Source organism: Prunus mume, linkage group LG3, assembly GCF_029339155.1.
Source record: "Prunus mume cultivar Tortuosa linkage group LG3, ASM2933915v1, whole genome shotgun sequence".
NCBI classification, from domain to species: domain Eukaryota; kingdom Viridiplantae; phylum Streptophyta; class Magnoliopsida; order Rosales; family Rosaceae; genus Prunus; species Prunus mume.
In genome coordinates, this window is record NC_142700.1 from 10,005,214 (window position 1) to 10,020,952 (window position 15,739).

A 15,739-nucleotide genomic window follows, 5' to 3' on the forward strand; every position below is an offset into this window, starting at 1 on the left:
AACAAAGCAATCAAAAACCACAAAGATTTAACAAAAAAACAAAATTTATGCGACACTTAAAAAAAAAAGTTTATTCTCAAAAGACCCACTAATGTAGTGATTTGGAGCAATTGCTCTCCCATGAAAGTTCCTAAATTCGAGTCTTATCATTTTTATAGTGTGTGTAAGTTTAGTATAACTATCCTCCCTCTTAATAAAAAATGTCTTAAAAATAATAATAAAAAGCTTATTCAAATTTAGTAATGGAATGAAGTTGGCTAACTTTTTACATTTGATGCCCTCATACGCAAATAACAGACTCGTTGAGTTGTTGTCAAGCCTTGTCATCACTCTGTCTGAAGTTGACACTGTTCAAAATTCCTAAATTAAAATCTTACACGTTAAAACGCTGTCGTTTTAGGTTAAGAGATGAGATACTTTCACTTTCTCTCTCTATTTTCTTCCCTTTTTGCTACCAATTCTCGCCTGTAAAAGCAGCCTCCTCCGCCAACCCCTATTTCGAACGTTTTCCTTGCAGCCGAAAACAGAGGATGGCTTCCCTCCGCGTTTCCCCCAACCCCATTTCTCAACCTCTCAATCTCCGCCGTCGATTCAGCCCCAGCTTACATGGACGGGTCCAATTAATCAACGGCCGGAGAGCGGTGACCGCTTGCCTTAGCGTGGACGTGGAAGTACCAGATACCGAGTCAAAATTAGGGCTTGCGAAGAGCAAGGAGGTTATAGAGACGGAGGCCAAGGTCGTGGTGCAGACCTACGCGCGAACTCCGGTGGTGTTGGCCAGTGGCAAGGGTTGTAAATTGTACGATGCCGAGGGGCGAGAGTATCTGGACTTGACCTCTGGGATTGCGGTGAATGCGCTTGGCCATGGCGATGAGGAGTGGCTCAAGGCTGTGGTTGAGCAAGCCAGTACCCTCACTCATGTCAGCAATGTGTACTATTCCATCCCTCAGGTTTAGCCTTCTTCTTGATTTTTTTGTTTTTGGAATTATGCTTTGTTTGGTTGCCGAGAAAGTGTAGAGAAAATGTAAAAGGTTGCATTTTGATTTTAAAGATAAGTTCATGTTGCCAAATTGTTTGGTATATATAGGTGGAACTAGCAAAGCGTCTGGTGGCTTCTAGTTTTGCAGACCGTGTGTTTTTCACAAACTCTGGAACTGAAGCAAACGAAGCAGCTATTAAATTTGCAAGGAAGTTTCAGAGACACACTAATCCTGATGCAAAAGAGCCTGCTACAAGCTTCATATCTTTCACTAACAGCTTCCATGGGAGGACCATGGGGGCTCTTGCCTTGACTAGCAAAGAGCATTACAGGTCTCCTTTTGAGCCTGTCATGCCTGGAGTCACATTCGTAGAGTATGGAAATATACAAGCTACCAAAGAATTGATTCAGCCTGGAAAAACTGCCGCGGTTTTTGTCGAACCTATCCAGGGTGAAGGAGGAATATACAGTGCTTCAAAGGAGTTCTTGCAGTTTCTGCGTAAAGCTTGTGATGATGCTGGTGCTCTTCTGGTGTTCGACGAGGTAATCTGCTACTTTTTATCTTCAGATTGTGTCCAAATTTTAGTGCAACTAGGTGGTGTATTGTTTGGCTAGTATATCTTATTTACACTAGTTCTATACTTTCATGTTTGCCCCAAAATGGTTTTGATCTTGTTTGGTTTAAGGTAGCAATTGCATTGGATCGATTCTATTTCATCGGCCCCTTGAATAATGGTCATTATGTTCTTGAGCATTGGATCGATTCTATTTCGTCTTTCAGTCCATGTTTTAAGGCTCTTGAAAATATTTCTTTATTATGTATTTGATTTTCTTGTATTAGTTTCTTCCTTCCTTCTCAATTCTTAAATCCACAACTTTGTCCCCATTGCCCCTTTTATCTTCTGCTTTCATAGAGTTGGGATTGCGGATATCAAACAAACTATAATTTGGAATTCTCAAATGCCAAACTTCATACATAACCATGCGCAATATAATGATTCCATTGTTTGCAGTTTTTGGATACTTATTACTTTTCATTGTGCATACATAATTGTTGTTCTTGTTGGTGTTTTTTACTTGTTATCATAATCATCATCATATTCTATTTGAAAGTTATACATTATACCACTAGTCTCTTTTTGGTGCAAGTTCAAGGGTTCAAGTTTATAGAGCGGATTACATGTATTTTGTCTATGATTTCAATTTCTCTCAATTAATTATGTTTGTGCTTCTTTCACTTTTTTCCTGTAGGTTCAATGTGGTTTAGGCCGAACTGGGTATCTTTGGGCTCATGAGGCATATGGTGTATTCCCAGATATAATGACACTTGCTAAGCCACTTGCTGGAGGCCTACCCATTGGAGCAGCATTGGTGACCGAAAGAGTTGCTTCCACCATAGCTTTCGGTGACCATGGAAGTACTTTTGCTGGTGCACCTCTGGTCTGTAGCGCTGCCCTAGCCGTTCTCAACAAAATATCAAATCCCAATTTTTTGAACGGCGTCTCCAAGAAAGGTCTCTACTTCAAAAATATCTTGAAGCAGAAGCTGGGAGGGAACCCACATGTTAGAGAAGTACGTGGCTTCGGGCTTATTATTGGAATTGAATTGGATGTCTCTGCCTCACCTCTTGTGGATGCATGTAGAAATTCTGGCTTGCTAGTATTGACTGCTGGAAAAGGCAACGTTGTGAGGCTCGTGCCTCCATTGATCATAACAGAGCAGGAGCTTGATGATGCAGCTGAGATCTTGTGCCAAGCTTTGCCAGTACTTGATGCAACTAATTCAAATTAGGAGGAAGAAAATTGCATCATATAATATATTGTTGTAGCTGTTGCTTCTTAAGTTATTCTATTTGATGTCGATGTATTTTTGTAGCCCAAATGGCAAAAGTTGGCATGGGGACTCTATTTTCTTTTTATATATATTTTTTCTTCTAGGTATATCTTAGTATGTTATTATATCTAGGTTCTAGAACCGTTTACTAGAAATAAGAAAGTGCTTAAATGTTACTTTAGTTTTTTTTATTGAGTTTGCTTGTTATTTGGATTGACATATTGGGTGGCGGCCCAAAACACTTCCAACAAGTTGGATGCCACAAATTTTAGGCAAATTCTCTTATTCGTTTCCGAACTTTACAAAAAAAACAGAAATCAGGCCATCGATTACCGATTTACGTACTCCACATGACATGACACCAGAAAATACAATAAAAAAATAAATAAATACAAGTTTGTATCATCTTTCTGGTCGACAAGTTGCTTGAATTTGGTAGCAATCTTGAAAACTTTTTAGTTTTCATTATTTTCTTACAAGCATTACAATAAAAATTTACAAACGCCATCACAAGAACCAATAATTTACCTGACCCTGCAAGCACTAATAAGCCAGGACAAGTTTGATTTCAACTGTTTGCGGACTGAGCCTCCACTTATGTTTGTGTCACAGCATGAATTGTTTGAAAATCACAGCATAACAGGAACTGCACAAAGTCAATAAATCCAACTTCAGCCAGAGAACTAAAATGCAGAATCCTGTTTCTTACAAATGATATGTTTCCAAGCTCACCTGCTTGTTGAAGACAATATTCTCATAGGTTTCAAAATTTATGAATATGAAACTACAAGAACTTTCCCCTCCTCAATTCACTGTGATATTGACTTTGTGGCTGGTTTTAGCAATAATGATGGCTATCTATCTTGTGTATTGTGTACATTTGTTCATCTGCCGCCTCTTCACTTAACTGGTCGGACACCAACAGTTCTTACACGGAATCTATACTGAGGTTGAGACTCTTCATCATCATCGTCGTCGTCATCATCTTCACTAGAGTCATCTTCTACTGTGTCCCACCGTGCATAGTCCAGAGAAGAGTGCCCCTTCGGTTTCGGGATTGCTTGCCATCCTTTTTCTTTTTCAGACGGTACTTTGATGAGTTCTGCACGAGGGGCAGCAACTTCAGCTGGGGAAGTAGTCTTTGTGTAATTAACTTTTGGATCCTTTCCTAGTTCAGGAACTTCCCTGTTTACTGGTGTCTTGGGGGGAATAGCATCAGCAACAGCAGTCGTCCTATTAACCTCAGCAAACTGATCCTTTACTGCACCTGAAAATACTGCATCTTCTTTTACTGCACCTGAAAATACTGCATCTTCTTGTCCTTCGTATTGCTTCTCTTCCTCTCCATATCCATTTAGCTCTACTTCATTCTCGTCTTCTTCCTCTTCTTCTAGCTCTGCGTCGGATTCAGGTATTGGAGCAAGGGACTTTCCTCAAGCAGAAAAAATAATTCTTTACTCACAGCCAGGAAATTGACAATTGCAAATTTATGATTTCACCACCTGCTGCACTGCTGCTGCTGATGATGATGTTCATAATTGTAAATTTATTGCAACAGTGGTGTTCATAATTGCAAACATCATGACGATGATGATGATGATGCTTATAACTCAAAAAAGTGTTTCAAACAACAACAAACAAAACCCTAGAGGTTTTCGGAAGGGTAGGAACAAAGAATCTCTTTCCCCGGTTTTAGGCTCCAAATGCAAATCATTCTATAATAAATTAACTGACCACCAAACTTATGCATCAATCTTAAACAGCCCCTTTCGACCAAAAAAAAAAATCTTAAACAGCCCCTAATCTTCAACTAATGTACTAAATAAGAATGTGAGAAACCTGTATCAAAAAACTCTAAAACGAAAAATTCAGCAGCAAGAACAAAGGAATTATACCACTTGTGTCTTTAAACGGGCTTGAAGGTTTTGATACACTTCTGATGATGGATTTAACTCTATCAGCCGATGAACATCAAAGAGAGCTGAGTGATATTCCTTGAGGGTCACTAGGGTCTGCGCCCGCAACATCAAAGCTCCAGTGTGATTGAAATCAAGCTCAAGCACTGAGGTGCATTCGTCTGCAGCCTAATATAGTCAAAATATAGTCAATTAATAAACCAATTAAGCCATATTTTCATCCTTCAAGTCCATATCAGATTCCAGAACACTAATTTCAGCAGAAAAATCATGTCTTGAACTCGCGATTTCCTCTCTCTCACCGAACTGAGCATTCGAAAACAAAAATTACTAGCTCTAAGCAACTCCTTTGAGATCAAGATTTCAGAACTAGAGAACTTCCTATACAGAAACGAAAAGAGAAAACGATAGAAGAAAAAAAAAAAAGCGCGAACCTTTTTGAAATCGTGAAGCTTCAAGAAGCAAGCAGCTCTGTTGCTGTGCAAAGCAATCTTCTGGGGCTTCGTCTTGGCCATGGATAGGGCTTCCGTGTAAAACCCTAGGGCCTCCGAGTACCTCCCTTCCCGGTACATCAGGTGGGCCCGCTCGATCTTGTTCACCGGCGCCGACGCCATGCTATCCTCCTCTGCCCGCCAATCTCAACCGTCCAAAATTTCACAAAATTGTTCAGCGTTCGCTTATGAATTTTACCCCCCAAAAAATTGAATCAGAGAGAGAAAGTTTGGGGTTTGAGTGATTGTGAATTGTGATTTACAGAGCCTGAGAGTATGAGATAGCGATTTTGATTTTGATTTTGATTTCCTTTTTTGTTTAAATTCAAAAATATTATACTTTTTTTTGCAAAACTTTAAAAAAAATATGGGTGGGGTCACACGTGATTGCCGACGTGTAAATCAATCTAACACAACAAATTGAGAGCTTTGATTCGGTGATTATATTAAAAATATTAATTTTAGACTGGAATTAAATTAAATCGTAATTAGCTGATTTAATTAGAAGCTTCGCAACCAAATCATCAAATCGCATGATACCCTTTTTCTTTTTCCGTCATTAGAATTTATTAATACATTTAGATCGTCTTATCCGTCATAGAATTTATTTAATGCAAACAATTCAAAATCTATTAATATTGTATAACATAAAATCCAAGAAAATGATCTAAAATAAATGGAACAAATATAGAAATAGATCCTTCTATCCACCGTCAAATTATATTTATTTGATACAATGTTGTCAAAAATATATAAAATCACATGCCAAATTGATGTAATATCACGATTTTGATTATGTCTCAAACCGCATACCAAACAAACATTACGGTTCGAATTGGGGTGAAATGTAATGAATTTTGTAATACTCCAAATTTCCAAAAGGTCAATAATTAGGTGAATGGTGGTGATATATGTATATATATATATATATATTGCAAATCTAGAATGATATTTTTAGTAGAAGGTTCGTGTTTTGAACTCACAATTTCCTAGCACTCGACTCATCTTAAGAGAACAAAATTTACTTACTTTGATTGGGATAAAAAAGGTGAATCAAGGTTAGGGGTGGGAGGGTTTGAGTAACTGAGGCCTTCGTGAATTGTGATTTTTGACCTCATTTGATAGCTCAGTTTGAAAATGGATTGAAATTGAGTCTAAGCTAGCATTTATGAGTTCCACTCATCCAACTTAATAAGTATAGTTCACAACATTTACAAGTTCATCAAACAACAATCAAGATACTTGTCTAATTTAATTGATATGCAATTGAGTTGGTTTCACAAACTACATGTAGAGAAATTTGAACACGGACCTTGAGGTAACTAGACCATAATTAGCATGATATATTATTGATACTTTTTTGTATATATAGAGGAATTCAAATACAGAATTTTGAGTGCATAGATAACTGCTCTTAACTATTTGAGCTACAATCTCCTTGTAAAGAAACACCTGTATGAGGGAAAAGCTTAGAATGAGGTAGGTCTATCCAATGAATTTTTTTTATCCCTAGTTAGGTTTTTGTTTTTTAAATCTTATTATTAGCGTAAATATTACTAAAAAATAGTCTAACCGTTTAACAAGTAATTATTTTACTTATTTATGAAGAATAGCATTTCAGGAAAAAAGAAATAATTAAGAACCATGTCTTTTAGAGAATTCACAAAACTAGATCGATTAATCGTTAATTTAAATTCAAAAAAGGAAAGGTCCTTAAAAAAAAACAAAGGAAAACCCATGAGATCCCACACATCCGTACGTGCCTACGTGGCAACCATGTAAAACCAATCAGAAAAAGCGGAAAAAAAGAAAAAGGAAAAAAGGAAAAAAGAAAAAGAGTAAAAGTCTTAAAAACACAGCGATTATTTTCTCTCGCGCTCTCCCTCTCCAGAGTCTGCACAGCATAAACCCTAAAATCCAAATTGGGAAGATTGGGTAGGTTTTTGCCTTAGTTCTGCTGTCTTCGTCAATCCAAGGTAACAATAACTTCTCTTAACTTTGGTTTCGAGCTCTTAGCTTCTCCATTTCATTATATTTTACTCATTCGAAATTCGAACCCGTTTAAGATAATTTTACGTAAGTTGCTCATTCGCAATCCTACGTACACAAACTTAAAAATGGGTTTTGTCTTTTGTTTGTGAGGAAGAACCTTTCGTTATAGTTTTTTGTTTTGTTTTTATCTGAGAAAGATTGGGGTTTTAAGATGATGCTCTATTTATGTTAATTGAATTTTCGAAGAATAGGCTTAAAAAAGGAGCGGGGTTGGCTTTAAGGATTAAATGTTGACTAGTATACACATATACGCGTGAGTGTGTGTTTGGTTTTCTTTTGCTGGTATTATATGTGTGTGTGTGGTTTAATTATAATCATAATAGAAAAATTTCCAATTTGTTGTTGAATTGGTGAATTTCGTAGTAAGCAAAGAAGTAACAAGGAGACCACTCACTTTGTTCATATATTGATGAAGTTTGGGAATGATTGAGGTAGCTCTAAGAAGTGGTTAAGAAAGTCTTCTAGATACTAAGAATTCCTAAACGAAAAATTTCGTTATTCTATATCTTTCAAACTTGTGAAAGTGGAACAAGTAATAAATTGGTTATATTTCCAAGATAAAAATATGATACAGTTTTTATAGTTCAATGATGAATGAAAGTGGTTCTTGTCATGTCATAGATTTTGAGCTTTTGGTAAATTCAAGAGAATGATGGCTTATGATAAAATAGTTAATGGTGAGGCCTACATTGTTTTCCACTGTAGTGTATAGATATATGATAGCGATGGGAGGACTTGAGAGTGATTGGAAGAACTCTGACATTTTCATCTTAAAACTTTATTACATAAAGTTAGATGAGTTTCACAATTTGGACCTCATCAAGTAAGTCAATTAAAGGATTATTAGATTTGGACATTCTCTTGGTCATCATGTTTTTTGTACCTGAATCATAAGTAGCTTTATTGGGAAGACACAAATTTGACTTTTTGCACCGTTATGCAAGAGTATTAGAGAAATAGAAATTTCAATTTGAAGATGAAGATGTAAATTCCACTATGGAAATAAAAAGTTAAAAGTTGGGAAAAGGAAACAAGAAAGAAAGTTTGATTTAGTGGAAGATGAGGTAGAGTGTGTAAAAAAACAATTGTGTTTGCTTACCTTGTCCTCTTCTATAGCCTTAATGCTAGTAATTGAATCATTGCTGAAGTTTACAGTTCTGTAATCTATCATGATCATGATTGCATGCTATGCTTTCGTTTATGGATTTTAGTTTTTCACTTTGTGTTTACAACTCATTTCTTATATTATTTTACCTTGCTACATCATAGTCTATGGCCTACTGTTTCTGACCCATCTTGGCGATCCATGAACAGGAAGCTCGTGGACTTTGGTGATATAGTCTTTATTGTTATCAACCACTCAAGTTGTTATATTTGAATTGTTTTAAATTGGAGAGCTCAGATACATATGGCTGGTTTTTTGCCTGCTGAATCCTCTCATAGTGAAATGAGTGATGTTGGTTCTTATAAAGATGGGCAGGACCGGCCAGAGGAAGGAGCTTGTTGGTACTTTTATAGAAAGGAGATTGAAGAAAATTCTCCATCTAGACGAGATGGCATTGACTTAAAGAAAGAGACATATTTACGCAAGTCATACTGTACTTATCTACAAGATTTGGGTATGAGACTTAAAGTGTGAGTTTTTTAGCCTTATCTCAAATTTTGATTTTATTTTTCCCTTTATCTTCAATGAAGTATTATTTCTATCGTTTGTGATTCCATCTTCTATAAAAAAGGGAAAAACAAGAAGATTGCTATACCATACTAGAATAAAATGTAACTAGTAAGATTTAAATTTGTGTCACTCAATTAATTTGTTTTTTAGTTCATTATTGGATATAGTTTGGGGCTTAGAGTTTAGCGTTTAGTCAAGATTTAGGGTTTCAAATCTTGAACATCCTGTTAAACCTTTTAAGCAATAATAAATCTTAAAAGTCCCTATTCAACTATATAGCCATACCAAACCTTTTATCAAAATAACAAATAAAAAAAATCTGTGTTTAAGCCACTGTAGAAGGCGTTTGAACGCTACTCAAACGCTACAATGTGTAGTAAAAAGGCATGTGACCTTTGCATGGGTTTACAAACAAATAGAACTCTATTCGGTTTATGATTGAAACCCACAGATTTTTGTGTGTGGGTTTTTTCTTTTCTTTTCTAATTTACAAACAATTCAAAGTCTAATATTCCTTTGAACCCTAAGAATTAACAATTTCTCTTTCAAAATTTGTTAACTGAGAATTCTTGGATTGTGTAATGGTGTTGTACAGTAGGTTCACGATTGAACTTATATCTACTGTTGATGCATTATGAGCATACATAATCTACACTCATTAATAAATTCTGGTTCATTATGAATGTACATTCCTTAATGAGTGCATATAGTAGGCTTATATATAAGTCATTCTGTAGCCTATGAGGGGCACTAAGATTATGATATTTCAATAACAAATTTCAGGGAGTTTTCATATATTTTCCTATTTTTCCTGGAGTTTCTAGGTCCCTCAAGAGAGGATTTCTCTATGATGCATAGTTTCCTGAGGAGTTTATCTCTTTTAGTGCTTCCAGTACATTTATTTAAATTATACATAACATTATCATTTTTGTCTTGGTCGTGGAGATTCATCCAAGACCAATGTCACTGACTAGAACGTTTCTTTCCATCAATGGTCTCTAATTAGTTCAAGGCAAAAGGACAATTAGAATGTGTAACAATGTAAATTTAGAGCCTAGATTGCTTCCGTGCACCAGAGATGATGTTTGAAAACGTCAGGAATACCATTGAGAAAAAAAAGATTCTTCATATAGACCTTAAAAAGATTAAGATGATGGGAGACAGTCCTGATGAAGTTTTGTTCCTTGCATTTTTCTTTAATTTTTCAATGATCTGATTAACTAAGTTTGATGAAATTCTCACTACTTTTTATCAGCTTTGTGCTTGTCCTGTTATTACTGCAAAGTGAATTGTTCATATTTTTTAGTGTTTCTATATTGATTTAAAGTTTGTGTATTACTAAGGGTCCATTTGGTAGTGCCCCAAAACTGTTGTGAAAAATAAATTGATTGTATTTGTTAATGTTTATGCAGGTAAGTGTAGTTTTTAGGTAAATGCTATTCTAGAAGTGATATTGCAGTATAAAGGAAGAGAAGAGTAATGCGTTGATAGGTTTAATTGGTAGTAAGATGATATGAGTGAAAATGTCAAAAAACAAGTTCAAAGCATTAGTAGCTTTATAAAAGTTTCTTTAAATTTTTTTGTGGAGCACCTAAAGATGTGAAAGTAAAAACAGAAGCAGAATCTGAATCATCTTTGTTAGAACTTACCAAATGCTTAATTGCATAATCTCAAATGCAAAAAGAGAACCCTGTTGAAATGCAATTCAAAATTGGGATTAACTCTTGGATAATGTGTGAACATTATTACCTTAGGCACATTGTATGTTTAATGTACCTTTCTAATCCTTATTTGTGTAAAAGGATTATTTAAATCTTCTGTGGGTACAGTCAACCTTACAAAAAGCGGTGGTAATATTTTCTGAAATGTCATGAGAGGTTGTTATATATATCTTTAAGTCTCATTAGTACAGAAGGTATCCAGCATGCTCTTAGTTTCCATCTAATTGGTGCATGATTTTTAAAACAGAAATAACTTTGATTCGAATGTTAATAATCATGTAGGGTTGAAAGGCTATTAACCACTGGAACTAACATTTTAATCTCTGACTGCATGGTAGGGTTGGATATATTTTCTTTTTTGCCTTGTTTTGACTTATTGATTCAGCGTGATAACGATCCTGGATATTTCTTTATGCAGACCCCAGTTGACAATTGCAACATCCATAATTTTCTGTCATCGATTCTTTCTTCGTCAATCACATGCAAAGAATGATAGAAGGGTGAGTATTGAAAACTTGAATGCCCTCATCCCCTATGGCTAACTTTGGCTATGTATCTATATCTGAGTTAGCTTTCAACTTTCTACTTGGGGTGATACCTAATGCGTTGTGTTAGCTGTCGTTGGTGCATCTGTTTAGCCTTAGTGAACTTCTTTTTATGAGAATACTTGTTTGAAGATTTCAAATTTTAGCTATACTACTATTCAACTAGGGTCTTAATTGCAACTTCTGCCAACTTCTGGATTCAACTAGGGTCTTAATTGTAACTAATTGGTGCATCTGCTTTGGCATGAATGCTCACCCATTCCTATTCAAACCTGAAGATTTGTCAAACTTATGTTGTAATTATATTGTTAATGGCGTGCAAGGTGATGGGGAGAATAAGTTGATTCACAAATTCGAGTTTCTTGTAATTTGTTAAATGAGTCATACTTTTTGTTAGACCTGCGAATAAGTGATTATTTTCATTACTGGACCAATGATATTCAGTTGTCTAGCATATGAATGGTTGTATACATGTAGTGGATCTTAGAGTGGATACATTAACCTCATTGGCTGACAAATATGCCATGATGTTCTTGAAATTCCCATTATTTTGGCATCAAAGTCCCCTCTTAAAGGATTTAGGGTACTGTTTTTCTTGGATGGGATGGGTGATAAAGGATTAAGGTTAATAACTGTGTATTGATTCTGATGGAGTCAATCTATCATTGATTCCACTATCACCACACTAATTTCTTGAACTTAGCACAGAGAAGATAACCATACAATTTGTTTCTTATGGAAAAAAAACCCAAGAATTACTTATATTGCTGCAAAGTTCAACTTCATCCTTTGTATATGTGCACCTGTGGTGTACATGTGTGCATGTGTCATAAAGAGCAGGTAGAAGATTTAGGTTTCTCTTCATCTTGGTGTAAGAAGAAGAGTAAGAGAGAATCAATGTAAGACTCACATAGGACAAATGATCAAATTCTGTTCACTAAACTCAATTAAAATGTGCCGCAGACCATCGCAACAGTTTGTATGTTTCTTGCTGGGAAGGTTGAAGAAACTCCGCGGCCACTAAAAGATGTTATCCTTGTGTCTTATGAAATTATTCATAAGAAGGATCCTAAAGCAGTACAGAGGATCAAGCAAAAGGTAGTTTCACTGCAGTGCCTTTATGCATGACATTCCTCTACCTCATTTGTTAAGATTTTTCCTATTGATGCTACTTATCTTTTGTGAACTCATTCAGAACTTCATAATAAATTTTTTTATGTATTCATGGCATGTGTAACATTATTTTTGCTTCTCAACCATACCACAAGTTCTCAACTGCATTTGCATGCCCCCTTGGTAATAGAATGTGGAAATGTCAACTTTCCCCCTACAGTTGGGGCAGACATGCACAATTGTGTTGCAACTTGCTATACTACTAGACTAGACTTTGATTAGTTTTTTTTTGTTCCGTTTTCTTTTTACTTTTGCTTTTAACTGAAAACGATACTATTTCATGATCCCAGAATATGTCTTGTGTATTCAATTATGTTTTCCAATTTGTCATTTGTGTTATAATACAAGTTGAAATCCTGCAGGAGGTGTATGAACAGCAGAAGGAATTAATTTTACTTGGAGAGAGGGTTGTTCTTGGGACTCTTGGTTTTGATCTTAATGTACTCCATCCATATAAACCTCTCGTGGAGGCAATAAAGAAATTCCAAGTGGCTCAAAATGCCCTTGCTCAAGTTGCATGGAATTTTGTCAATGATGGGTATGCTTGTCATAGTTAATATACGCTGCTCATTTTTGACCCTTCATTTCCTTCTTGAACTTGGAATCTGCCGTGCAGACTTCGGACATCGCTTTGCTTGCAATTTAAACCCCACCACATTGCAGCTGGTGCCATTTTTCTTGCTGCCAAGTTCCTAAAAGTAAAGCTCCCATCAGATGGCGAGAGGGTGTGGTGGCAAGAGTTTGACGTCACCCCACGCCAATTGGAGGGTGGGTGTCCTCGTTTTAATTCAGTAGGTGATGCTACAGAGCAATTAACAGTGTCCTTACCCCCACACTTATCCTTCATCAATCCAGATTTTTCTTTTACTTTTGTCCCTCTAATTCTTTTTGTTACTCTATATAGATTCGGGGTTTGAGGAAGAACTACAAAAATCAAAGTTTCAAACAAATTAAGAAGATTGTTAAATATTTTGTGAAGGCATTGGGTGTCAGCTTTAATTGCATTCAATTGTTTTATGCAGAAGTAAGCAATCAAATGTTGGAACTATATGAACAAAATCGAGTTCCAGCTTCCAATGAAGTTGAAGGGACTGCAGCAAGTGGCACTGCTCATCGGGCTCCAGCAAAAGCTACAACTAGCAATGAAGAATATGCTACAAGCAACAGTAATCTACAGGGTGGTGATACAAGACCTGGAACCTTGAAGCTTGCATCATCTAGGCCAGAACCCGACCAATTAGATGTTGGAAATGATAATGGACCTCCTAGAAATACCCAAAGTCTAAATAATGACAACAGAAGTACAGATATCAGAAATGCTCCAGACCACGATGTGAATGTAGAATTCAAAGATAATCAGCACTCTGCACCATTGTCATCGCACCAGGAGCAGATGGGAGATGCTCAAAACGTATCAAAATCTGGTTCTGAGGGCCGTCATGAAGAAGGTCAAGAAGATAATGGGAAATTTGACACAAGAGAAGCAGGGGAATTAAAGGCCAAACAATTTGGCCGAAGTTTGGAAAATGGACAAGGTGCACTTGTTCAGTCACCTCAGGATGTAATAAAAAAGATTGACAAAAACAAGTTGAAGGCAGCACTGGAAAAACGAAGGAAGTCCCAGGGTGATGTGACTCGAAAAAAAGATTTGATGGATGAGGATGATCTTATTGAGATGGAACTCGAAGATGGTATTGAACTGGCTGCTGGGAGTGAGAAAATCAAGGGAGACGGGAGTCAAAGCTGGGTTAAGTCCTCAAATAGATCAGAAAATGAGGACTTGCATCAGGGAAAACAACGAGAGGATGCCAGTAATGGTAGAACTGATTTAAGCAATGTGGAAGAAGGTGAGGTATCTGCACTTGCTGATGGTGGCCAAGGATATCATTCTCCCATTTCAAGTGACCGCAAGAGAAAAAGCCCTCCACTCAATGGTGTAGAGAAGAAGCAGCGGTGTGATTATTCACCTGGAACTGCCCACCATAATCAGTTTGATCATGCAGAAGATCACAGCGAGGTTGGCCGGGTTGTACACACAGAAATGGATCACAAGAGGCAAGTACAGGAAAATCATGTCTGAGGTGGTGTGCACTGCTTGCAGTTGCTGGAGAGGTCTTGATTTAATGACGTGCAAGTTCTCTTCATGTCCAAGTGTATATTGTGATTTCTTCGCAGACCCCGTCCTTGGTATGCTCTAATCCTTTTTTGATGTTCCCCAGAGGCACCCTAAGATATGTCAGTGCAATCTGTTGGCTCGGTGTCTTGACTAACTTCTGTGTATTCCTTCCCCACTGTGATCTTTTGCGGATATATAATTGGCATGAGAGCGAGGTTTATCAGTCCTGAATAGGTGCTTTTCCATCTCATCTAATTCTTAGAATGTTTTGGACACTATATTTATTGATGGTGATGATACAAGTAGGGGAAATGGTTAAATGGGGAAGAAACTTTTGACATTGTTGAATCCAATCAATTATATATTCAATGGTTACAAATTGCGCATCTCTTTTTCTTTGCACTTTCCTTTTTTTTTTTTTTGGGCCATGATTCTTTGCCCTGACCTTCTCTCCCTTTTTTCTCAACCCACTGAACTCTGGGGCCATCTGAGCAGCAAGCACATGTCATGACTTAGTTCCGTGCACAAAGTTGTCTGGTAAGGATTGTGTGATACCTTTCGTTTTGGGCCTCACCTTCTATCTGTACGGTTAAAGATTATGCGGAGTTCGTTAACTTTCTAAATGACACAAATTTCCATCTCATTTTTAGGGTTTTAGATAAATAATTTTATATTCCACCAAAAAAAAAAAAAATAAATAATTTTATATAAGCATGATAAAGTGAAGAGTATTTTGCGAATTTCCCCTAAATTTTTTAAGTAATTTTCAGTTTTCCCTATGTTTTTTTAATTATAAACGAATAAATTAAAGATTCGAATTATTGAAAATGGCAAACGTGCCCTCTACCATCAGATTTTACCCTATTTGATCCAATTTGCCATAAGGCATTTCTGAGGGCAAATTGATCATTTCATGTTTCATTTAGGTCGTGAAGGGCCAAATTGAATTGAAAAGCTCTAGTACCAATTATAGTCTTAACCAAAGGGTTACACAATGATTTGCAATATTGGGAATTCAACAAGTCTTAGTGAAATTGACACTCGAGTTGACAAATCACTTCTAATTTTGAAAGATTCTTCAACTCCATAGCTCAAGAAGACGAGTTTTGTGGTGAGAGACTTATGAGACTTAAAATAATTAAAATGTTCTCAAAAATGAACAACGTGACAATAAATTAGATGAAATATGAAGAAATCTAACGATATAAGGGATATCGTGTTCAAATCCTAATTATTTT

General features: G+C 36.3%; 3 protein-coding genes across 6 annotated transcripts; 2 read left to right on the top strand and 1 right to left on the bottom strand.

Annotated features, from left to right (window-relative positions):
• Positions 1-410: 410 nt before the first annotated feature.
• WIN1 (HOPW1-1-interacting 1) lies at positions 411-2,988 on the top strand. Its single transcript, XM_008227883.2, has 3 exons — positions 411-950; positions 1,088-1,522; positions 2,231-2,988. Exons 1-3 carry the CDS (start codon positions 531-533, stop codon positions 2,768-2,770), a joined length of 1,395 nt encoding a protein of 464 aa, XP_008226105.2. The 5' UTR covers positions 411-530; the 3' UTR covers positions 2,771-2,988.
• A 175-nt stretch (positions 2,989-3,163) lies between these two features.
• Positions 3,164-5,522, bottom strand: LOC103325700 (Tetratricopeptide repeat (TPR)-like superfamily protein). 3 transcript variants are annotated; one of them, XM_089048293.1, is made up of 5 exons: positions 5,163-5,522; positions 4,708-4,896; positions 4,110-4,239; positions 3,545-4,079; positions 3,164-3,458 (listed from the first exon to the last, which is right to left on the bottom strand). In XM_089048293.1, exons 1-4 carry the CDS (start codon positions 5,340-5,342, stop codon positions 3,712-3,714), a joined length of 867 nt encoding a protein of 288 aa, XP_088904419.1. In that variant the 5' UTR covers positions 5,343-5,522; the 3' UTR covers positions 3,164-3,458; positions 3,545-3,711. The 3 variants fall into 3 exon arrangements, with proteins under 3 accessions (XP_088904419.1, XP_088904418.1, XP_008226104.2); XM_089048292.1 differs by having other exon boundaries at positions 3,545-4,239; XM_008227882.2 differs by having other exon boundaries at positions 3,164-4,239.
• A 1,531-nt stretch (positions 5,523-7,053) lies between these two features.
• Positions 7,054-14,887, top strand: LOC103325699 (cyclin-T1-3-like). 2 transcript variants are annotated; one of them, XM_008227880.3, is made up of 7 exons: positions 7,054-7,195; positions 8,586-8,906; positions 11,086-11,167; positions 12,176-12,310; positions 12,748-12,923; positions 13,002-13,180; positions 13,408-14,887. In XM_008227880.3, exons 2-7 carry the CDS (start codon positions 8,680-8,682, stop codon positions 14,463-14,465), a joined length of 1,857 nt encoding a protein of 618 aa, XP_008226102.2. In that variant the 5' UTR covers positions 7,054-7,195; positions 8,586-8,679; the 3' UTR covers positions 14,466-14,887. The 2 variants fall into 2 exon arrangements, with proteins under 2 accessions (XP_008226102.2, XP_008226103.2); XM_008227881.3 differs by having other exon boundaries at positions 13,002-13,153.
• The last annotated feature ends 852 nt before the right edge of the window (positions 14,888-15,739 follow it).

Coding starts and splice junctions, on each gene's coding strand:
- LOC103325700 (XM_089048292.1), bottom strand. CDS start 5,342: ATGGCGTCGGCGCCGGTGAACAAGATCGAGCGGGCCCACCTGATGTAC. Junction 4,897..5,162: donor AGCTTCACGATTTCAAAAAG/GTTCGCGCTTTT, acceptor TGACTATATTAG/GCTGCAGACGAATGCACCTC. Junction 4,240..4,707: donor CCCGTTTAAAGACACAAGTG/GTATAATTCCTT, acceptor GCTTGAGGAAAG/TCCCTTGCTCCAATACCTGA.
- WIN1 (XM_008227883.2), top strand. CDS start 531: ATGGCTTCCCTCCGCGTTTCCCCCAACCCCATTTCTCAACCTCTCAAT. Junction 951..1,087: donor TGTACTATTCCATCCCTCAG/GTTTAGCCTTCT, acceptor TGGTATATATAG/GTGGAACTAGCAAAGCGTCT. Junction 1,523..2,230: donor CTCTTCTGGTGTTCGACGAG/GTAATCTGCTAC, acceptor TTTTTCCTGTAG/GTTCAATGTGGTTTAGGCCG.
- LOC103325699 (XM_008227880.3), top strand. CDS start 8,680: ATGGCTGGTTTTTTGCCTGCTGAATCCTCTCATAGTGAAATGAGTGAT. Junction 12,924..13,001: donor TGGAATTTTGTCAATGATGG/GTATGCTTGTCA, acceptor TCTGCCGTGCAG/ACTTCGGACATCGCTTTGCT. Junction 13,181..13,407: donor TCCTCGTTTTAATTCAGTAG/GTGATGCTACAG, acceptor TGTTTTATGCAG/AAGTAAGCAATCAAATGTTG.